Below are 24,808 nucleotides of genomic sequence, written 5' to 3'. Positions count from 1 at the left end.
GGGAAGGGAAGGGAAGGGAAGGGAAGGGAAGGGAAGGGAAGGGAAGGTTAGCCTAGTGAATTAGGTGATGAAGCAGAGCTATAAACCGGAAAATGGCATTAAAATTACTGCTATTTTGTGTTCGCAGGCCAAAGCAGAGTCACCTTTTCTGGACTCTCTGGCTGAAAACCTACCTTTTATGTATTTATGGCTTCACTTAGGATATACATCTCTTAACACAGGGTAAGTTTTTGCCTAGCAACCCCAAGGCTATAGGTTCCATTCCCTGGTTCAATCCTCATTGCTGCAAGAAAGTAAACAAAACAAGACAGAAAGCTTCCTGTGTGAGTGTGAATTCACTACTCTTGAGAATATTATGCTTCTTACTCTACAAGAGTAAAATTTGTTATATAAGTAGCATTATATAGTTGCTATCATGGATGTAATTTTAATATCTTTCAGATTCATTTTAAGGTCCATTTGGATTCCATTTGGAAAGGTTTATTTATGAGGTTATTAACATTGCCTTGAATTTAGGGTGTATGGAACTTCTGCCTTACAAGATTAGTATCTTGAGGAAAAGAGATACTGAAATTGAATGTGAAATACTCAACAATTTAACTGTCACAATACAATAGATGTTTTTTTAAGGTTTTTTGAAGGTGCATTTTAAAAATTTTTCTTCTCAATATCAGTAAAGGAAAAATATTGATGATTTCATTTAACTGTAAAACAAGGGTCATTATTTCTCAAGATCACTTTAAAATTTCTCACCAGTATGACCTCCACAAAATTTTCAAGAGCCAGAATATTTTCTGTTATTTTAACTCTGTGTAAAACAATCCCAGAGGTACCTTTCTATGGTCAAATTTAATACTGACCATATTACAAACCTTTATTTAAAATTTTCAAATAAAAATGTGTACTTTTGTTACAAACAAGTGTCCCTGAAAGAATCTATTATGGGCTTACTATTAGTCTGCTGAGACTGGATCTACAAATAGCCTAGAACCCAGTTCTCACCTCATTGCACAAGGTAGCATGTGACTCCTCAACTGATGCCACAGGAATTTAAATAGTGACACTCAAAGCATTACTTTTAAAAAATCCCATCAACAACAAGCTTGCATGACACTTACTAAATAAAACCAATTTTGGAGCCAATTTAAAAACTATGGTGCTTTAAGTAAAAATTGTTCCATTGGCCCATAGGGAGTGGCAATATTCAGAGCTGTGGCCTTGTTGGAGTAAGTGTGGCCTTATTGGAGGAAATGTGTCACTGGGTTGGGCTTTGAGGTTTCAGAAGCTCAAGCCAGATCCAGTCTCCCTCTCTCTTCCTGCTGCCTGGGGATCCAGACACAGAACTCTCAGCTACCTCTACAGCATCAAGTTGGCCTCCATGCCACCATGCTCCAGGCATGACAACAATGGACTAAACCTCTGAACTGTAAGCCAGCCCCAATTAAATGTTTTCCTTTATGAGAGTTGTTGCGGTCATGGTGTCTCTTCACAGCAATAGAGCCCTAAGACATATATCAACCCTAATCTTTGTCAGTCATTGAACTCTCTGTTTCTAGTCACAGCACAAAGTATATCTTCACTGTTAACTTGGAGTTGCAGGAATCACTGTGCGTTTCCTAGCTCTGCTTGTGAGATCCAGATTTGGGGTGGAGTGGGTGTGAGAGGGTACAGACGGCTTGAGCTTTTCACTCAAAACTGTCCAGTTCTTAATCTCCTGGCTTAACAATGAATGACTCAGAATATAATGATTTTTAAGTTTCTTTCTGACTCAAAAAATCCCCATGTATATTTCCAAAGAAGAAATATGAATTAAAGACTAGAGAAAACATCACCATATAAGGAATGCAGTTGTACCTCTTCGTTCCTGTGAAATAAAAGTACACATTAATCCTAAATGGAATAGTGGGAAATTATAAGCTCTAAAATCTTCTACTGATTCAAGTGGAAATAATAACTTTGGCTTCTAGTCTAACTCAAGCTCATGCAACTATGAACCAGCAGAAAAGACTGAGTTTAGATCAGTACAGGGATGTGTGGAGCACTGGTGAGAGTAACCTCCTCAGGGCCTGGTCACTGACCTCTTGTGAAGCCATCTGAAGATGAATTTTCCAAACCAAACTGGGGGGAGATCTAATATCGTTAAGACAACAGGATTTAAAAAATCTGCATGAAAGCTGAATCTCACATCCCAATTAGGTGTCCGAAAATACAAAGGGGCGAAGAGTTGGCAATTTAACCTGTCTTCCTTCCCTGGAGCTGACCGTGCTACACTGTATAATGTAAATGCATAGCTGAGCAGTGCTCACAAAATCCAAAGCCAAGGGCTCTTCTGCATTCGCTGCAGGTCACTGTTACCTGCGGCTATCCATCCAGCCCGATGCAACATAATTAGAAAGACTGCAATGAGTCCAAATTAGCTATTAAGGACAGGAAATTTTGAAACCAAGTCACATGGAGTGTGCATATAGTCTAGTACTGAACACTTAAGCTTAGGAAATTTAAAAAAAAAAAAATGTCTTGGAAGAAAGGAAGCAAGATATCCAAAGTCATTGGAGGGCCAGTGGATTAACAAAACAACCCAAGCGGCTGATATCTTGCACAGGTGGCTTCAAAAAGGAGCACAAAGGTGGCTTTCCATCCCTGCTAGCTCAGGTAGTATGGGCAGGCCGGAAAGAGCACCGGAAGTCCCGCCCTTGCACCACTCTTCCGCCCCCCCCGCCCCCCCCCCCGTTCCGGTTCTGGACGTGGGTTCCCTGGCTGCTGTGGGCCAGGCCTCGAACGGTATGACGCGCACGCGGTGACGCCTCAATGGTCGCCAAGCAAGCTCTGCAGCGCAGCGTAGCGCCTTGTGGCCGCTGTTCGAAGCGCCTGTCCTGCAGAGCCAGGGCTGCGACTGTGCTTTGGGCAGCCATAGGGCCGAGAAGCATGAGCGCCGCGGGCGCGGGCTGCCCCGCCAGGCTGCTGGCCGTCAGCTGGCTGCTCCTGGTGGGCTTGCAGGCCTCGCGGGCGGCGAACGTCACCGTGGTCCAGGATCCTGGCGTACCCCAGGGCGAGAGTGATAGTGAGACCGATGAGGAGGCCGAGAACGACACCGATGTGCCGGGGGAGAGCGAGAACCAGGCTGAGGCGGAGGAAGAGGGTGAGGGCAGTGGCCCTTTGGGCACAGGAGGCCCCTTTAGAGGGCAGAAGCCCACCCTTTGAAGAATCACCCCTGCCACCTTCTATAGAGTTTTCTGGCATACGCATCAGACACGAGTTTACCCATTTTGTACATCTTAAGGCCTTTAAAAACAAGGTGCTAATGTCTAAGGCCCTGGGAACAAAAGCATGAATATAGAAATTGCTGCAGAAATATTTTAAAGTCTTACTTTGGAGAAGGAAATCACATTTTAAAGAAATGAAGTACCCTCTCACTATGGGGAGCCATGTGTATGTGTGTCTGTGTTTATGTGTCTGTCTGTCTGTGTTGTTTTAGTCCTCTGCTCCCTGACAGCAGGCATTGTAGTATTTGTTCTTCAAAGGGCAGGGGCGGTAGAAAACAAAATGATCCAAGAAATGACACTGTTGGATGATGCTGTTAACACAACAGAATGAAGCCTGTGTTTGGCTCCATAAACATGGCTTACGCTCCTGGGTCATCAATCAATAGAACCTTACAAATAGTTGTAAATATTCATGTGTAACTCACATACTGGTAGGTCAATGGCAAGTTGGCATCTTCTAAAGGAGGATGATTCTCTACCCCCACCAATGATTCAGCAGACATTGTCTTGATGACTTTTGTTTCTCAATCAGTACATGAAACATGGGTGCCATACTTGCCATCCTTTTATTTCCTGATCATAGACAGTGACTGTCAGTGTCAGAAAGAAATTGACTGTCTGAGGTTATTGGGGATCCTACTTTACAGAGATCTTGAAGAGCTCCAGACTTTGGAAATGTGAGGAAGAAAGGACCACAGAAGAGACTCTTCTAAGCATTGCTTCTATCTGAGTGAACAGTTTTGGTCAAAAGAGAATTCTAGCTGTAAAGTGCTAAGTGAATAGTGAGGCAGGTGCCTAGGGATGAATGTGTGATCACTTACGTTCAAAAGTTAGTCACATATTCTTTTAGTGCCTCGGTTTCTACATCTGCGGACTTCTGAGAATTTTTGAGTCCTCTGCAGTTTGTATGTACAGTGTCCTGCTTAAGTACTTTTGACTGGGGAGACTGAGAGTCCAGAACTATAAACAGGCGATACATGGCCAAACACTTCAGAACCTTGGTAAATTTGCATGATCCTTGTAACCCATGGACCTGCAAAATTTCTGCAAAAAAATCATCATTTACTAGCTAGTGTATTTTTTTTCTTTTCCCTTTCTTTCCTTTTTCCTTTTAAGTTGCCTTAAAGTAGTCCACAAATGTAAGGGCTAGCAAAACACTTGGTGAGAAGCTTTAGTAGAAATTTCAATCTTGTAACCACCTATTTTTTTTATGTCCTATGTTTGAAGATATACACGCTCAAAACTGGGCAAATAGTTTGAAAACTTACATTCTCAACTCTTAAGCATAAAATTGGAATGCATCCATCATGTAAATTCAATTCCAGGATCTCTAATAGAACCTAGCTCATCATTATTGTTCTTTTTGCACTATTGTCAAAATGCAATACTTCTGACAAATACAGAAGGTGGGCATCTCTTTGAAGAGCATACTACTTTAGCTGCATACTTGCAGAACATTTACATCTTTAGATTTGTAAAAAACTGGAAGATTACAATGAGTTTTACTCATGTGGGCATCATCTCTTTTCTTTGAGGTCCCACATAAAGACCTACTGTCATGATTTTTCTACTTTTAAATCTCAAGTCAATCTGATGTATAAAATGAATGGGTCCTTGTGTTTTTAGAAAAGCAAGATAGTTCAAGCTTTGTAACAGAATATATCAGGAGAAAACCCCTCCTTTTGGAAGATGTACCGTGTGTCTTCTCTGTCTTTAGAAACTCCACATCTACTTATTAAGTTAGAGAAAAACCAGGATATTCATCCAGGTGCCATATGGAACTGAGGTTTTGATTATGTGACTAAGTATGCTTTACCTTTTATACTGCCATGAGTCCCTGTTCATTGTTCAATTTGTTTGTTAATTGTGAAATGTTTTACCTGTTCTTTTTCCTCCTGGCCATCATCAAGCAAGACCAAAAGGTACAAATAAAAAACTGCCAGTTGTTGAACCTTAACAGTTTCTGGTGAATTCTTATGCTTGTTCCCCAGAAACAGATGAAAAGGAGGGTGTCTAGAGTGCCCCACACTCCTAAAAGACAGTGTAAAACAGGTAGAGAAAAGGAGCTGCAGAGATGGCAGAGACATTGACTGCAGGGCTTTGCTTTATTTCATAATTGCTCATCTTTGTAGACAATTCCAATCAGTCTTAAAGTTGATAATTTTAGTTTTTCTAATATAGTTGGGGATAATAATTACTAATTATGGAATAACAATGTTTTAAGATAAAAGAAAAATTAGAGTATGTTAATTTATCCCTCATTTATGTGCCTTACATATCTTTTAAAACATAAACATTCTATAATCTGTATGTGCTTAGGCTTATTAAAGGATTCCATGAACATATATAGTGAATTATAAAATCAACTTTATAATAAAGTACAACTGTGTTTGAGCCTGTTGGCACAGGCTTATATCCCAGAGACCGAGACAGGAATATTGTAAATTCAAGGCCAACTTGGCATACAAAGTGAATTCAAGGCCAGCCTGGGTAACTTAATGAAACCTATCTCAAAAACAAAATGAGGAGTAGCGGTAAGGAATCCACCCAGGTGGGACAGTCGCCTAGCATGAGACCTTAGGTTAATACCCAGTAGTTCAGTAAAATGAAGTTAAAAGTATGTCCTTCATTCATCCTTAAGAAAGAATAAAAGTTCTGAAATATCAACCCAAAAGAAACAGACTGAGGGAGTCCAGTTTCACCCTGGTGATGTGTGCTCCCAGCCACTGTGCAGTGGAATGATTGCCTACATGCTGTTGGCAACACTCTGGGAGCAAGGGCCTTCAGGAACCCTTCCCGCATGCTTGCCTCCTGCATTCACTGCTGAGATCATTGCTGACTTTTACCTTTTCTTTTCTCAGGATACGCCACACAGTAATTTTGGACACTTGGAGGTTCAACCCATAGGACTTTAGTTTCATCTGAGGATTCATTTTGTTAGATTTGGCTGCTCTTCCTCCAGCCACTTTCATATCTAAATTCATCACCAGACATATTTTCAGGACCCCAGATTCAGTCTGCATGTTACCGAAGTCATTAATAAAATGTTGAGGAAGACACTGTCTTTGACACACCATTCCTTTTACATTGACACCAACCAATTAATTAGCATCCGTGGATCTTTTGGAGGAACTGATATTAAGACTATTTTTTTTATTGGCTATCTTGTTATATAATGGGAAACCTTGACAGATGTCACATGGAAGTCCAGATAGGTATTATTTTCTTGAAGCCACCAATGTGGTTTTCCAGTTTTAAACAGTGACTGAATGATCCAGTGGACACTCAATGCATCAAAAATACTAAAGTTGAAGAATCTTCAGAGGCTGCTTGGTGCCATCTCCTTGTCCTCCTTTTCCTGCTCTGAGGAAACTCGAGAAGGAATGACGTGTCTTCAGAATAGCATAGATAGTGAATAATGGAGTTGACTGACTGATAGTTTTTAAGTGGTCCAGTAGTCATTCCTTTACTACAGGCTTTTATGCCCAGGATCCGGTTTTTAGCTTATGCCTCATAATATACCAACTGATAGTATTCAAGCATGCCAGGTTATTATTATTATAATGTCAATTTAAATTGATCATCATGATAGTTCAAATCTTTTGACAAAGTCAATATTGACTATATATATATATATATATATATATATATATATATATATATATAAATCAAGTGCCTACTCTATATTTACAGCACTGTATTTGATGCATGCAAATACAGAACACAGCATCTGTGGGATTATCAATGTTTTACAATATTGAAAATGAGAATATGAAATTAATAACTGCAAAATGAGTTTGCATTGGGTTCACTATCATGTCTTAATTGGGCACACAGACCTAAGCAATTTATAGAATTTCATTCAGTCTCAAATATCAAGTGCAATAGGCTTTGCAGTTTTGACAAGGGGTTAACTAGGCCTGGCAGATTTGAGTTGCCTCACTCAAATTCAAACAGCTAATTAGTGGTAGAAGTTGTGTTTTGGACTTCAAGTTGAATGTGCTTTCTGTGTGATTTGCTGTCTGAAAATCCAGTGCCTTTTAACAGTCTTCTTTAACAGCCCATTGTGTACTGTTTTCTGTTGATATTTGAGTCTTAATATGTGTTTCTGAAAACGTGATTACATGCTATAACTATAGGAACTCAGTAAATGTCAGAATGATTAAGAAAAAAGGGAATGTCCTGGCATGGTAGCCCACACCTATATTCCTAGAGAAGCCAAGACAAGAGCATCACTGTGTTCAAGGCCAATCTGTGCTGCGTAGCAAGATCCTGTTCCCAAAACAAATCTCCCAAGTCATAAAAGGAGAGTAAAAAGAAAATGTGATTTAGAGCCAAGATGACTATGCTTCCTAAATAATTATATATATTATAAATTAGCCTCCTGAATAAAGTATTGTGGAACAGATTATTAGAAACAACAAAAATCTGCCATTTAAACCTGTAAAATGAATGGAATTTATTTGTAACTTGTAATTTTGATGTACACTTGGTATGAAGACTTATTTGGAGATGTAAATTGTTTTGTATTACAGTTTATTAATTAGCTTCTCCTTTATAGAAAATAGAGACTTTTAAAAATAGTTCCTAAAGTTCAAAGGCTTTTGTGTGTATGTTTTATTTTTCTTTTCCAGTTGGATTTTAATTCACTGTGCAAAGTAGTAAAAAAGAAAAGCCTCGTGTTATATATGAGATTCAGAAGGAAACATAAAGTTATTTCTAATTTAATGAATGTCCTTAAAGGTTTAGGTTTCTTTTGATTTACAATGGTGATAACTGTATTGATGGCAGTTTTGCTTTCCTGGTTTTAATAGAACATTAAAAAAACAATCTGTTGCCCATATGACACTTAATTGTACCTTTCACCTCCCAAGTAAGATTGTCACTTATGAAAATTTTCATACAATGAAATAATTTTTTATAACTTTATGTTTAGTTCAGAACGGAACAGTAGTCAAAGAAGTAGAATTCGGAATGTGCACAGTCACATGTGGTAAGTAGCATAGGCCAAAGAAATGACATGTCATGCTTTCAGAAATAAAATGCCAATTATTTGTAATTTCTGTATTTTTTATACTTTCCTCCTCTCTCTTTGCTTTCTATACCTATTATGATTTACACACAACACTAGGTAATTGCATCAAAGGGTATATTTCAGATTCAGGGTATTTTTGCATATCAACTGTCCTCACTAAAATTTTCCTTCACAGACGTTCAAAAATGATGGCTCTTCAGTACGTCTAACAGATGCATTCCCACACTATTTTGGCAAATTTGCCAAGAAGTGGGCTTATTTGCAATAGACTATTACAAATATTCCATTTATTTAATTTGTGCATCATATTTTGGAGAAAAGAGGTGTTAGCTTTTTGCAGTGAATAATGGTGAAAGAACATGACATTGTCTATTCCATGAATAGAAGATTTAAACAGATTATCTTCATGAAAATGCAGGCTATATGTGCTCTATAGAGCACTGGTTCTTAGAGACAGCTACCCTAAATGTTAAAGCAGATTTTGGACTGACCCAGTTTCCAACAACCGAGGACCATGGATAGGTCTCAAAGTTTGAAGTTCTGATGGATTCACAAGGATGCTGGTCTCTATAATGCTGAGAGTCCCTTGGCTTCTATAACTATTACTTCTCATCAGCATGATGAGAAGACAGTAGCTAATTAACAAATGAAACAGTTATCCCTGGCAGAGTCTGGTGTGGAAACATGACAGTGATAAGATTTCAGTCTGTATACATCTACATCACACTTCTTTTAGGTCACATATTGGTAAAAGAATTACCAAAATTGACAGTTTTTTATGTGAGTGCTAAAAACACAGATAACATAAAATTTACCATGTAACCGCTTTCTCGCATGCGCTCCTGTGGCCCTAACACTATGTTAGCAGAATCTTGTGTGGAACATTTTCAGTACTGCAAACTAGAACTCCCTATCAGTAGCTTACTGCTCTCCAAACACACCTCCTCCCAGCTCCTGGCAGGCACTGTCTTCTACTGTAGCTTAAAATAAGGTTTAGCTTTAGCTTTGAAGTGACAGTCAAAATGAAAGGAATCAATAACAGCCTGTGCTCAGTTGTAATTTAAGTCTTTTGTTGTTGCTGCTGCTATTTGAGAATTCTCTACAGTAGAGTTATTTTTATAACAAGGCTGGTAATCGTTCAACTGTCTCCCGATCTTGTAGGGGCCCACTTCCTTAGACCTTAAAAAGTGTAGCATCACCAAGGAACTTGTTAGAAATGGAGGATCTCAGACTTTTTCAAGATTGGTCAGAATTTGCATTTTAAGTTTCTAAGCCCCCTGTTATCTTCAGTTCTTCCTTTCCTCGGAATGATCTTCTGATTAATACCTTGTTAGGGGCTGAAGAAGGGAATCTAATGGGCAAAAAGATGAAGGTGGACTCTGCCTCACCAGTTGCATAGAATGGGATTGGAAACCAGTGACACTCAGCTAAAACGCATTTGATTTCTTGCTAAAAAAAAAGTGACAGTTTCAGAAAAAGTATCTAGCTAGAAATAGTGGTGTGGTTAACAGTTTGTCCCATCTGTACTTAAAACAGAGACTTTATACGGCCATTTAAAAGCAGGATTTATGGTAAAATATGATTTTGGAATTTCTTTCAGAAGCGCCAACCCCACCTCTAAAAAGTTCCAGGATCAAATAAATTTGTGTAATCCAATGTATTATATCAAATTTGATTTTATTGGCTGTAGGGAACATATTTTGTGTACTCTAAAAAGAAAAAAAAATTGTAGCAATTTAAAACATGCACAATTATAAGTTCTGACTTCAAAGATATTGAGATGTAAAATTTTTATGTTTTAGTCAATGAAAAATTCATATTATCATTTATTATACTTATTAGCATGTTTTAGATAATAAATAAATAAGCTGTAAGTTTTAAAAACTTCTAAAGAGGTTGTTTTAACTATATTATAACATTTTTAAATGTGCATGTGAGCATAGAATCTTTTTTCTGATGGAAACAGCAACTAAATACCTTATGAGACTTTCTTGAACTAATATTATTTTAAAAGTAAGTGGAGTGGGGAAGTCTGTAAGAGCTCTACATGTTGTCATAGTGAATTTAGGAATTTAATTCTTAAAAATAAGAGAACATTCTCAAAACAAGACAATAATATGTAACTCAAGAAAATATAGTCCCAAATGGGAAGAAAGCCCCTTTGTAGTTGTTTTTATTAAACATTTGCGTCTTTCTTTAACTAAAGGTGTTGGAATCAGAGAAGTTATTTTAACCAATGGATGCCCTGGAGGTGAATCCAAGTGTATTGTTCGTGTGGAAGAATGCCATGGACCTGTTGATTGTGGCTGTGAGTTTAATCCATACTTGCTGAAGGACCGTTTATGCTGGAGAAATATCTTTAACCTCAACTCTCTACTGAGTACAGTGAAACAATCAGCTGATAAAAAGAAATAATAAAAAATTCAATTCCCTTTCTCTAGGACCTCTAAGTAGCTCTGCTTTTGGTTTACATTTTAGTGAAGTGTAGACTCTGTGATATGCTGAAGCTTTGCTGGGTTTGGGGGTCTGTGCTTGAGCCCGCCCTGGAAACACTTCTGTAGACTGTTAAACCTTAAACTTGGAACTTGGAGCTGTTTGTATCAGCTTTTCTGACGTTTCAGCTTCTCCAAGGTTCAAAGTAACACATCACTGAGTTGAATGCCTTTTCCTTTCCACATTTTCTGCATTCAAATGAAGAGCATCAATAGCTACTCACCTGCTTCTTTTGGTGATGTTCCTAAAATCAATCTCCCAAGTACAAGCTTCAGTGTCTTTGGCATTTAATTGACATCTGCAGCTGAGGGTGGCTTTTCACAGCAGTGTGGCATATGAAAAAGGGGACAATGCAAAACTTGCCTTACAATAGTGTTATTTACTGCTTTGGGAGCTATGATTTGAGACCTGGATTCTAATGTGGCCTTTTATCTTCCCAGGAATCTTCAGTAGATTCCATCATAACTTTGGATCTGTTTATTCAACTGGAGAAATTAGAAAGTTGGATTTTCTAATTAGAAATTAGAAATTAGAAAATCTAACACTTACATTATGAATACATATATATGGTTGTGGAGGTATGTGGCTGCTATGCTCAGTGTCTTGATAGTGTTAATATCTTCTGGCCCTTGATGGCTGATGCCATTAAAATTGTTGATTAAAGAAGAATGTGGCCAGATAAGCAATTTTCTGCCCAGTGGTTTTCTTTTGTATTTTCTTTCTTTTCAGGGGGAAGACCTATTTCTGAAAGTCTTGACACTGCTAGACTGTCATGTGTTCATACATCTCCTGAAAACCGCTTCAGATATGTATGGAAAATTCTAAAGTCAGACCAGGTAAATAAAGGCTGTGCATAATCTGCTGTTTTTAGTGATTGATAAGATGTGGTACCTAATTGTAATGTTTTAAGAAAGCCATTTGAAAACTAGAGCTAAAAGTCATGCAACTTTATTACATTATTGGAATCCAAATTTTACATATGTAAAAGTACATATGTCATAGGGTCATCTATAATCATAACTTAAATTCACACATTTTATGATGTATTCTGTTTTGGAATCAAGATTCTTGCTGGCTAATATAGGTGTGGCATGATAAATAATAGATAACATTAATTAAAGGTGGTTTAAATGCAAGATATCATCAAGTATTCAAGTTCACTTAAAAGGCATATAACAATCCTATAAGCCTAAAAAACAATGTGTCGTTTCACAGGTAAGCCAGGTAAGTAATTGAGGTACAGAAAGTGTATTGGTTTGCATTTCTGTTGCTGTAATAAAATACTTATCGAAACCAACTTGGGGAGGAAATGCTCACTGAAGCTTATAGTTCCAAGTAACAGTTCATCACTGAGGAAACACAGTGCAGGAACTTGCCAGGTGACCCTAATTTGTGTCAAGCTGACAAAAATTAGCACCAGACAGTACTGTCCATAGTCAACAAGGTTGAGATTTGAAGTCTAGATTATCTGCTTCTAAATCATGTAAGTATAATAATTACATACTATGCTAAGAGAGGACCTTTGGTTAAGAGGAGTGCTTCCTTACATTAACAACCTATTGTCTTTGCCAGTGATCCAGCAAACCCTGCTTATCTTTCACTGTCTCCATTTGCAATCAGTGAAACCAGTCAAGACCATTCATACTTTTTTTCCCTAATAGCAACCTGTTATACTTGCAAATGACACAGCAGTTCTGGAAGTAAAAAGAGAACAACAGCCTATGGCTTTCGCGTGTGACACCCTGGAAAACAATGAATTAGTAGCAACTGTTAAGTTCACAGTCTATACAACAGGTGGTAAGTATCCAGTAGCATTTATGGTTTTCCTATATCTCAAAACTTACTTTCATTAACATCAAAATGATCTGAAGGACTTTTTAAAACACAGATTTCTACCAGCCCCACTGCAGAGTTTCTGATCCAGTAGATCTCTATGGGACTGGCACATGAATTACCAAATAGAGCTGTTTTCTTTAAAACCCAGTCCTGGAGCTAGAGATGGCTCAGTGGTTAAAGGCAATGGCTGCTCTTCCATTAAGTCCTGAGTACAATTCCCAGCAGTGATATGGCGGCTTGCAGCAGTCTTTAATGGGATGTGATGCCCTCTTCTGGTGTGAAGACATACATGCAAATGGAACATCCATATACATAAATAAGTGAATCTTTAATCAACAACAACAACAACAACAACAAAAAGAGTTGACCTTAAAAAAAAACAAAACAAAAAAAAAAACCAAACAAACCTTCAACTTGATATACATTGGTACATTTATTTCCACTATGAAAGTAAAGATAGACAAATGATTGTCATGCATTATTATAGAAAAATATAATTAAGACTTATTAAATCAGAGTATTTCCCTTTAAAAGTTATCCATTTGAAGTGTCTCTCTCTTTGTGTGTGTGTGTATAGATAGGGTCTCTCTAGGTATCTTGGCTGTCCTGAAACACTATATAGACAAAGCTGGCCTTGAACTCATCTGTCTGTCTTTACTTCCTGAATGCTAGTATAAAAGGTATGTGTAATCATGCCTGCCTTTGAATTATAATTTTGATAATTCAATATTAAAGTGCTTGATTCAGCCTTAAACATGAGTTTACACATTAGAAATTGTTTCTCCAGTGAAATCAAATATATGTCCATGTTCACTCATTTTAGGTAACTATTTATTTTGGTTTAGTAGATCTTAATTATCTTTAATTTTGATATCTTTGTTGGTAAGAGTATCTTCTCACAAGGTCCTTTGAGAACTCACTTATGTTAGAATTCTCTAGAGAAAAATAATTTAATATTAGAGGGGGAATTTATTAAAGTGGTTTACAGGCCGTGGTTCAGATAGCCCAAAATAGCCATCTCTCTATGGAAGGCCAAGAATCCAGTAGTTGTTCAATCCATGAGGTTGAATGCCCTCAGCTAATCTTCCAACTAAACTGGAGTTTCAAATAAGTAGGTTCTAATATCAGTAAAGACATGCCTTAGCAGCAGGATAGATGAACTTGCCAGAAAGAGTGAGGATAACCAGGCAAAAGCAAAAGCTTCCTTCTTCCATGTTGTTTTATGTGAGCTGCCACCAGAAGGTGTGGCCTAAATTTCGGATGAGTTTTTCCACCTCATATGATCTAATCAATAAAAATTCCTCAGAGGTGTGCCCATCTGCTTGGGTTCAAGATGTGGTCAAGACGACAACCAAATTAACCATCATTTCATTAAAGATACTAACGCTCTTATTTTCAGAGACATGTCTTTATATATAACCTTCTAAAAGTGATAGGTAATTTTAAGGGATTCTGTGCATTTCTTGAAGCTATTTCTTGCAGTCTAGAGTACCATGCCATGAAGTGCCTTATTGAAATAAATATAAGCTGAAAGAGTTTTGGAAAGGTTTTAAAACTAAATGTTAACTAGTTAAAATTTCTTGATGTGTTTTTAGTTTGCAACTTGCAAACATTTTCAAGGTAAAAGGTAATAACCATTATGTTAAGACATCATCAAAAAGATAATTTCAGTAGCGAGTAACTATTAAGAAGACTGGGCAACTGGAGGACCATCAGACTTTATTAAACATTCTCAGCTTGCCATACTTATGATGCTATGAGTATCTGTGTCATTTGTAGACTTAGCCCTCACTGCCTGGCCTCTAATATGGACCTTGTGGTAGAAAGGGCCATTTGTCTGCTAATGTGTAACCTAAGAGTTAGAGTAAATACTCCAAATCTTTGTCCTTTAATGAGACAATGTTGACTTTTCTCTCTTGTAGCAGCCCAGGGATGGTGAGGTAATTCTGCCACTTATATCATGCGCACTTAAACAGCAAAATGCCCTTCAGAATACTTCACTGCCTATTAGTTTCTTGGAAAATGACAATTGGCACACCCATGCAACAGACCTTTCTGGTTGTTCAGACATCAAATACATGCTTTTGTAATAAATATCCATCCCCTACAGTGTTGGGATGAATCAAATATGTAATAGAAATATTTTTTAAAATTAAGTTTATATTTTTTATATTAGTTACAGTTTATTTACTTTGTATCCAAGCTGTAGCTCCTCCCTCATAACTCCCTTATCTTCTCCCTGCCCCTCTCTAAATCCACTGAAAGGGGAGATCCTCTTCCCCTTCCATCTGAATCTAGCTTATTAGGTTTCTTCAAGACTGGCTGCAGTGTCCTCCTCTGTGGCCTAGCAAGGCTGCTCCTCCCTCGAAGTGGGAGGCCAAAGAGCCAGCCATTGAGTTTATGTCAGAAACCGTCCCTGCTCCTGTTTCTAGGGAAAACCCACTTGGATATTGAGCTTCCATGGGCAGGGGTTCAAGGTTTTATCCATAAATGGTCCTTGGTTGGAGAGACAGTCTCAGAAAAGACCCCTGTGTCCAGATATATTTGGTCCTTGTGGAGCACCTGTCAGGTCATACTAACTCCCCCTTCTTTCATATGATTCCCTGCACTCTACCCAAGGTTTGGTTATGAGTCTCAGCATCTGCTTTGATATACTGCTAGGTAGAGTTTTCAGGTGCCTTCTGTGGTAGGCTACTGTCCTGTTACTTGTTTTCTTCTACTTCCAATGTCCATCCCCTTTGTCTTTCTAGATGAGGATTGATCATCTTACCCAGGTCCTCTTTTTTGTTTATCTTCTTTAGTTGTATAGATTTTAGTATGTTTATCCTATCTTATACGTCTAGTATAAGATGAGTATATACCGTGTGTGTCTTTCTGCTTTGGGGATAACTCAAATCACTCAGGATGATCTTCTCTAGATCCCACCATTTGCCTTTAAATTTCATGATTTCCTTGTTTTTAATTGCTGAGTAGTATTCCATTGTGTAAATGTACCACAATTTCTGTATCCATTCCTCCATAGAGGGACATCTGAGTTGTTTCCAGGTTCTGGCTGTTACGGATGAAGCTGCTAGAAACATGGTTGAGGAAATTTCCTTGTTGTGTACTTGAGCACCTTTTGGAATATGACTAGGAGTGTTATAGCTGGATTGTGAGGAAGCACTAATTGTCTGAGAAAGCACCAGATTGATTTCCAAAGTGGTTGTACAAGTTTGAATTCCCACCAGCAATGGAGGAGGGTTCCCCTTTCTCCATAACCTCTCCAGCATGCATTGTCCCTTGAGTTTTTGATCTTAGCCATTCTGATGGGTGTAAGGTGAAATCTCAGGGTCGTTTTGATTTGCATCTCTCTCATGGCTAGGATTGCTGAACATCCCCTTATGTGTTTCTCTGCCATTCTATATTCTTCTACAGAGAATTCTCTGTTTAGGTCCATACCCCACTTTTTAATTGGGTTGCTTGAATTATTGCCTTTTAACTTCGTTAGTTCTTTATATATTCCAGATATCAGCCCTCTGTCAGATATTGGGTTGGTGAAGATCCTTTCCCAATTTGTAGGTTGTCATTTTGTTCTGATGACAGTGTCCTCCTTTGCTTTACAAAAGCTTTTCAGTTTCATAAGGTCCCATTTATTGATTGTTGCTCTTAGGGCCTGTGCTGTTGGTGTTCTGTTCAGGAAGTTGTCTCCTGTGCCAATGAATTCTGGGGTCTTTCCCACTTTTTCTTCTAACCGATTTACAGTAACTGGTTTTATATTGAGGTCTTTGATCCACTTGGACTTTAGTTTTGTGCAGGGTGATAAATATGGATCTATTTTCATTTTTCTGTATGTAGCCATCCAGTTGAACCAGCACCATTTGTTGAAGATGCTGTCTTTCTTCCATTGAATGGTTTTGGCATCTTTGTCAAAAATCAAGTATTCATAGGTGTGTGGGTTTATTTCTGGGTCTTCTATTCAGTTCCATTGATCTACCTTTCTGTTTCTATGCCAGTACAAAGCAGTTTTTATTACTATTGCTCCATAGTACAGGTTTAGATCAGGGACAGGGATACCTCCAGACAATCTGTTGTTGTACAGGATTGTTTTGGAAATTCTGGGTTTTTTGTTTCTCCATATAAAGTTGAGAATTTTTCTTTCAAGGTCTGTAAAGAATTGTGTTGGTATTTTGATGGGAATTGCATTGAATTTGTAGATTGGTTTTGGCAGGATGGCCATTTTCACTATGTTAATCCTACTAATCTGTGAGCACAGGAGGTCTTTCCATCTTCTGATTTCTTCAATTTCTTTCTTCAGAGACTTGAAGTATTTTTCAAACAGGTCTTTCACTTGCTTGGTTAGAGTCACACCAAGATACTTTATGTTATTAGTGGCTGTTGTGAAAGGTGGTGTTTCCCTAAATTTTTTCTCAGCCCTTTTGTCTTGGGTATTCAGGAGGGCTTCTGATTTTTTTTTTTTGAGTTAATTTTGTATCCAGCCACTTTGCTGAAGGTATTTATCAGCTGGAGGAGTTCTCTGCCTGAGTTTTTGGGGTCACTCATATATACTATCATATCATCTGCGAATAGTGAAACTTTGACCTCTTCCTTTCTGAATTGTATCCCCTTAATCTCCTTTAGTTGTCTTATTGCTCTATCTAGGACTTCAAATACTATGTTGAAGAGATATGGAGAGACTGGACAGCCTTGCCTTGTCCCTGATTTCAGTGGGAATGATTTCAGTTTCTCTCCATTGAGTTTGATGTTAGCTGTAGGCTTGCTGTATATTGCCTTTACTATGTTTAGGTATGTGCCTTGTATCCCTGTTCTCTCCAAGACTTTAAACATGAATGGGTGTTGGATTTTGTCAAATGCTTTTTTGGCATCTAAGGAGATGATCATGTGGTTTTTCTCCTTCAGTTTGTTTATATGGTGGATTACATTGATGGATTTCCGTATATTGAACCACCCTTTGCATGCCTGGGCTGAAGCCTACTTGGTCATGGTAGATGATATTATGTGTTCTTAGATTCTGTGTGGAAGTATTTTATTGAGTATTTTTGCATTAATGTTCATAGGAGAGATAGGTCTGAAGTTCTGTGTTTTTTTGTTGGGTCTTTGTGTGGTTTCGGTATCAGGTGACTGTGGCTTTATAAACTGAGTTTGGTAAAGTCCCTTCTGTTTCTATTTTGTGGGATAGTTTGAAAAGAATTGGAAGTTAGCACTTTTTTGAAGGTCTGGTAGAATTCTGTGCTGAAACCATCTGTCCCTGGGCTGCTTTTTTTGGAAGGGAGACTTTTGATTACTACTTCAGTTTCCTTGGCAGATATAGGACTACTAAATCTTTCTACCCAATCTTGACTTAATTTAGGTAGGTGGAATCTATCAAGAAAATTGTCCATTTCCTTCAGATTTTCAAATTGTGTGGCATTTCAAATTTTTGTGGCATTTATAGCAAGATGTAATGATAGTCTAGATTTTCTCAGTGTCTGTTGTTATGCCCCCCTTTTTGTTTCTTATTTTGCTGATTTGGATAGTTTCTCTCTGCCTTTTAGTTAGTTTGGCTAAGGGTTTGTTTATCTTGTTGATTTTCTCAAAGAACCAGCTCTTGGTTTCATTGATTCTTTGAATAGTTTTATTTGTTTCTAATTGATTGATTTCAGCCCTGAGTTTGATTATTTCTAGCCCACTGCTCCTCTTGGGTGTATCTGCTTTTTTTTTTTTTTCCTAGGACTTTCAGTTGGACCATTAAGTTGCTCATATGAGCTGTCACAACTTTCTTCTTGCAGGCACTTAGTGCTGTGAATTTTCCTCTCAGCACTGCTTCATTGTGTCCCATAAATTAGGGTATGTTGTACCTTCATTTTCATTGAATTCTAGGAAGTCTTTAATTTCTTTCTTTATTTCTTCCTTAACCCAGCAAGTTGTTCAGTTTCCACGTGTGTGTAGGCTTTTTGCTATTTCCATTGTTTTTGAGGTCCAGCTTTAGTCCATGGTGGTCAGATAGAATCCAGGGGATTATTTCAGTCTTCTTGTATCTGTTGAGGCTTGCTTTGTGACCAACTATATGGTCCATTTTGGAGAAAGTTCCATGAGGAGCTGAAAAGAAGGTATACTCTTTTGAGTTTTGGTGAAAAGTTCTATAGACATCTATTAGGTCCATTTGATTTAGGGTATCTGTAAGTGCCTTTGTTTCCCTATTTGTCTTCTGTCTAGATGATCTGTCCTTGCGAAAGTGGGGTGTTGAAGTCTCCCACTATTAAGGTGTTGGGATCGATGTGTGATTTAAGCTTTAATAATGTTTCATTTATGGATGAAGTGTTCTTGTATTTGGGGCATATGTTCAGAATTATGATGTCCTCTTGGTGGATTTTTCCTTTGATGAGTATGTAGTGCCCCTCCTCATCTTTTTTTATTAATTTTGGTTGAAAGTCTATTTCGTTAGATATTTGGATAGCTACCCCAGCTTGTTTTATGGGTCCATTTGTTTGAAAAACATTTTTCCAGCCCTTTACTCTGAGGTAGTGTTTATCTTTGTTGCAGAGGTGTGTTTCTTAGGTGCAGCAGAATGTTGGATCCTGTTTCTTCAACCATTCTGTTAGTCTGTGTCTTTTTGTCAGAGAGTTGAGTCCATTGATGTTGCTATATACTAGTGATGAGCAAATGTTAATTTCTTTTGATGGGTTGGTGGTATTACTGTGTTTAATTGCTAGTATTCTTTTGATTTTTTTTTTTTTTGTTGTGTAGTTATCTATATCCTATGTTTTCTTGGATGTAGTTGTTTTTGTTGGGTTGGAATTTTCCTTCTAGTATCTTCTGTAGGGCTGGGTTGCTGTGTGGATATTGTTTAAATTTGTTTTTGTCATGGAATATTTTGATTTCTCCATCTATGTTGATTGAAAGCTTTGCTGGATAGAGTAGCATGGGTTAGCATCTGTGGTCCCTTAGAGTCTGCATGACATCTGCCCAGGTCCTTCTGGCTTTCATAGTTTCTGTTGAGAAATTTGATGTGATTCTGATAGGTCTACCTTTATATGTTACTTGGCCTTTTTCTCTTGCTGCTTTTAATATTTTTCTTTGTTCTGTAGGTTTAGTGTTTTGCCTATGATGTGATGTGAGGAGTTTCTTTTCTGGTCCAGTCTATTTGGTGTTCTGTAGGCCTCTTGTATGTTTATGGACATCTCTCTCTTTAAGTTGGGAAAATTTTCTTCCATGATTTTCTTGAAAATATTTTCCAGACTTTGGAGCCTGATATCTTCTTTTTCATCTATTCCTATTATTCTTAGATTTTGTCTTTTCATGGTATCCTTGATTTCTTGGATGTTTTGTGTTTGGAACTTTTCTGATTTTATTTTATTTTTTTGAGAGATGTATCAGTTTCTGCAAGTGTACCTTCAGCACCTGAGATTCTCTTTTCCATCTCTTGTATTCTGTTGGTGATGCTTACGTTGGTAGTTCCTGATTTTTTCTCTAAATTCTCCAGCTCCAGAGTTTTCTCTGTTTGTGTATTCTTTGTTCATTCTAATTCTGTTTTCATGTCTTGCACCATTTTCTTCATCTGTTTGAATGTGGAGTCCTGCATTTCAATTTTGGCTTCTATTTTTTTGTTCATTTCTTCTCTGTATGCCAATAATTGTGTCCCTAGTTGTTTGGCTATATTTGCCTGTGTTTCTTTGAGAGCTTGTGTTCATTTCCTCTTTATTTGCCCCCATTTGTGTGGTCGTTTCTTTGTGAGCTTTGTTCATTTCCTCTTTATTTGCCTCTACTTGTGTGGCTATTTCTCTGAGAGATTTGTTCATTTCCTCGTTATGAGCCTCTAATAACTGGATAAGCAGAGTTTTAAAGTCATTTTCTGGTGTTTCCAATGATTTGAAGTGTCCATTGATTTTGGGTTTGCTGGTGAAGCCATGATGTCCTGATTTTTGTTGGGTGTGTTCTTACACTGGCCTCTGGCCATCTGCTTATCTGTAACCTTTACTGTTTGTGCCTGGAGTCTGTACTTCAGACTAGGTCCGGCTTTTTCTGGTTTCTGGAATGTTTTTCATGTATATGATAGAGGTTCACTGGTTTGAGAGTGTGTGTTGGTGTTTCAACTGTACCTAAGTGAGGAATGTGATGCTGGCACTATTCACAGGTGCTGTTAATGGGCGTAGTGTACAAGTGTAGATTCCCTGATTACCTCAGTGGCCTACAGGCCTCAGGTATGCAGATCTGTCTGGGTTCCAGGAATTGTTTGCCTGGAATTCACTGGTAGACCCACAGAGCAGGAGCTTCAGTGTTGGGATTGCTGTCCCAATAATCCCTATGTTGCCCACAATAGGGGTGTGGGTGGTAGGGATCTGTTGTCTAGTTGCTTTCACAGAGGGGCCCTGGATCTGGGGCTCTGCAAGCACTCACTTGAAGGCTCACTCACTCTGTAGCACGACCAGTGGGAAAGCACAGGGGTTCCCCTTGCTCTCTACTCTCCAGTTTGATCCTGCTGGAGCAGATGCGGGGGTAGGCTAACAGTCAGCTCAGTGGTGCTGTAGCAGCCGGTCTTGGTGTCCACCAGCACTGTGTGCTGTGCTGGGAGCCACCAGTGCTGAGGCCCGGGTGTGTGCTCTGTGGTGGACTCTGTAGGCTGCCTCTCTATCCTTTTCCTCTGCCAGGGAAGGATTATGGTGGTTGGTTCCTGGACAGTGGCAGGGGGTGGGGAATGGGGGACGCCTGAGTATTCTCTATCCCAGATCCTGAGCTGGAGTTTATTTGCTAGGAGCCGCCAGCGCTGGGGCTGGGCACTGTGGTCTGTGGCGGAATCTGCAGGCCACCTCCTCTGCCTCTGCCAAAGATGGAATAGAGAGATGGATATGGGGAAGTGCCTGGGGACTGAGCCCCAGGAAAAGTCCGCCGAGGAGTCCATGGGTGACCCAAATCTAAATGGACTCAGTTCATGGTTAGTCTCCTTTCTCCCTGGAAGCCTCAATATCATTGTTTTGGGTTCAGCAGTCCCTTCACTCACCAATTTTGGAGTTTCAGATCCTTTGCCCCTCAGATATGGTGTATGCTCGTCACCACCATCTTGGATCTCAATAGAAATATTTTTAGGATAAATGTAGCTAATGGAAAAATTCTGCCAGATGTAATGGTATGTACCTTTAATCCCAGCACTTGAGAGACAGGTAAGCAGATCTTTGTGAGTTCAATGCCAGCCTGGTCTACACAGTAAATTCTAGGACAGCCAGGGCAATATATAGAAACTGTGTCTTTAAAAAAGAAGAGAAGAAGAGAAAAATCCCCATTACCATTCTATGTCGTGCTTTTATTCACAATAATTGGCTTTCCTATATTAGGCATTTGTTTGGGGTTTTAATTATGAGTCAGTAAAAGATGTGTTGATCTCATAACTTCTCAGTACTTAGACTGTTGACATACTTGAAAAAGAGGCCATTGAAAATTTTATCAATTAAGATGAGCTTGTTACTGGTATCCTAATAAAGAGAACTTTGGAAAGAGGAGAGAGAAAGGAAAGAAGAAAGAGAGTGAGAATTAAGAGGAGAGGAGGGAGGAAGGGAGAAGAGAAATGAGAATGAGGCAAAGTTGGGGGTAACCACAGGAAAGCAAACGCAGGCTGGGGCAACCAGGAGCTGAGAAGGTAGCACACACACCCCTTGAGCCCTCACAAGACTCAACTGGACCCCACAATGCATTTCTAAAATCATTTACAGCGTCCAGAATATGAAACAAATTTATGCTGTTGCTGAGTCATCCAGTTGATGTTACTTTATTTTGGTAGTGATAACATTAAATATTAAAATTCAACCCATTTTCATTCATTTTCATTCCTTAAAATTTTTATTAGAAAAATCTAAGAGGAAATTTGGCCTTCTTAAGAAAATTAGATACACAAGTGGTCCATGCTGTCCTTGCAGGATGACTGCCCTTCTCTGGAGTGAACTCTTCATCTCCCTTACTCTCCATCCTCTCAGTAGATGTTGGGTCCGAGTGAATAAAATCGAGTGAATTTTGCAGTTCATTTGATTCAGAACCTATTGCTGAACATTATCTCTCTGTTTTAAACATCTCACACTTCTGAAAATCTGAAATCATTATTTTTTAATCATACGATATTGGAATATAAATATAAATGCACCTTTGCAATTGTATGTAGGACTGCTTAAAGGGAGATCACTAACTTGCATTTATACTCTACTACTACTGAGAAAACTGGCTGATAATCCACAGTGTTAAGAGGACAGGAACAAGTCTAGGAGGTTACTATGCAGGCGACCACTTTACCAAACTTAAAGTGTAAAAATGGTCAAAGTCATGTTTATACAAATAATTAGACCCCTCTAGTCCCTGTTTCACTTAATATGTATTTAGACATATTGCCCTTTCTGTATGGACTATTTTTGTGTGGTTTTAGAGTTAGGGGAAGAAAAGACACATTGGAAGCTATCACATTCACAAAATCTATCACGGATGTAAGCTGTCTCTTCACCAGAGATACACACACTGCAGACAAGCTCTGCCTCCCCGACAGCCTTATTTGCTGTCTGACTTAGGAGTAGTGTGTGAATACTATATGGAGAACAATCAGTGTCAATCCCAGTCTTATATCTAAAAAAAATCATAGGTATATCATAATCCTAAGCATAATATTTAAGTCTTTGAGCTTTAAGGAGAAAATGGGATAAATCTGCATGATTTAGTAATAGGCAAAGGTTTCTTGGATATGACTTAGAATGACCATAAAAAGTAACATTGAATAAGTCAAACTGAATCAAAATTTAAAACTTCAGCTTACCGAAATAAGCCACCTGGAAAATGAATAGGCCAGCTGAAATCTGAGAGAAGTCCAAGAAACATGGCCATAGCAGGAAGACTTGAGACAGTGCTCTCCCAGTGGCCAGTTAACTAATACACCCCTCCCCCATTGCCAGCTCTCACCCTTTGACTTCTCTCAGAGAAGTGAATAAAAAACAACCTTTACAGAAATGGTCCAGTGACATAGCCGTCCACACTTGTTTCTACTAGCAGCTCTCACTGGGTATTTCTCTGCTTGTAGAATTGCAGATGAAAAGATCGAGCAGGCCAGACACTGATGCAGTCTTAGTATTTGTGCTGACTGTAGGGGTCATTATCTGCATATTTGTGATCTTCGTACTGATCTTCATCATCATTAATTGGTAGGTGAATGGCTGGTGTGCACTGTCTCCTTTGATTGACATCCTTCTCAACCCCCACACATTTGCAGTGAAGCTCAGACCATTGCCCCACAGGATCTCCTCTATGTCTTGATACTAAGTTCTTCCAGGCTAACCCATCTTGTAAATGGATACTTTTAAAAACAACATCATGACTTATTCCCAGCCAGGGGAGAGCTTTCAGATGAGCATTTTACAATTTTACAAGGCAGTTGTTTAAAAAAATATATTAATACTTTTGATGCTTAACTGTAGTAGTTCTCCCTGCTTTAAAGCTTGGTTATTGTAACCTCCCAATTCACTCAAAAATGATTATATGTGTATTATACCTGACACATCTGACACTCCATCAGTCACAGTGCAGGTGGCCTATTCCGAGTGGAACTGAGCTGTTGGATAAAAGGCACTGCTATACAATGGAATTGTAATCATGAACCTCATTTAGTTTGGGTTCTGGTTTTTGTTTTTTTATTTTGGCCCTTTTTTCTGTTTTTGTTTCTTCTTCCAGGGCGGCAGTGAAATCCTTCTGGGGGGCGAAAGCCTCAACGACTGAGAAGTACTCCGACATGAGTTCTATGAGGTACAAAGATTCAGCTTCTCTTGACCAGTCACCAGCGGATGGAACCGGACATGAAGAGGATGCTTTAAGTGAATGGAATGAGTGATGCATGAGAAACCAAAGACCATTAGAGCAAATCAGATTCATTTTATAGAAATAAAATATATCCTGGGATACTTGAAAGGTGCTGGGTTGGATTTATCTTAGTGGGGTAGCAGTGTTGAGACAGCTGTTACTCAGTCCAGCTCTGCGGGAGAACTGTCACATTCTCTTTCATTAGTTCATGGAATTTACTGGTACAGGCAATAGTTTGGGGACACTTACATGGACGTACATGTACAGTTTTTGATTACTTGGGTCACTTGACTTGTGAGGTCATTTACCCTTTTGGTCCTAAATAAGAAAAATACCTTGGGTAGCAAGTTTTCTCACACCAGGGAGAAAAGTTTCTCACACCAGT

The 24,808-nt window shown here is 38.6% G+C and overlaps 1 protein-coding gene across 1 annotated transcript; it reads left to right on the top strand.

Moving 5' to 3' along the window:
- The first annotated feature begins 2,925 nt into the window (after positions 1-2,925).
- On the top strand, positions 2,926-24,454 carry Spaca1 (sperm acrosome associated 1). The gene is made up of 7 exons (XM_055599204.1): positions 2,926-3,139; positions 8,200-8,256; positions 10,505-10,606; positions 11,521-11,627; positions 12,453-12,588; positions 23,651-23,771; positions 24,298-24,454. Exons 1-7 carry the CDS (start codon positions 2,926-2,928, stop codon positions 24,452-24,454), a joined length of 894 nt encoding a protein of 297 aa, XP_055455179.1.
- The last annotated feature ends 354 nt before the right edge of the window (positions 24,455-24,808 follow it).

Source organism: Psammomys obesus, unplaced genomic scaffold, assembly GCF_907164565.1.
Source record: "Psammomys obesus unplaced genomic scaffold, mPsaObe1.curated_primary_1811, whole genome shotgun sequence".
Classification (NCBI taxonomy): Eukaryota; Metazoa; Chordata; class Mammalia; order Rodentia; family Muridae; genus Psammomys; species Psammomys obesus.
Note: the sequence above shows the minus strand (reverse complement) of the source record. Positions and strands in the feature narration are given on the sequence as shown.

Bases quoted from the DNA above. Each gene is read 5' to 3' on its own strand.
- Spaca1 (XM_055599204.1), top strand. From the start codon at position 2,926: ATGAGCGCCGCGGGCGCGGGCTGCCCCGCCAGGCTGCTGGCCGTCAGC. The intron at 8,257-10,504 runs GTAAGTAGCATA...CTTTAACTAAAG, and splicing joins AATGTGCACAGTCACATGTG to GTGTTGGAATCAGAGAAGTT. The intron at 12,589-23,650 runs GTAAGTATCCAG...CTCTGCTTGTAG, and splicing joins CACAGTCTATACAACAGGTG to AATTGCAGATGAAAAGATCG.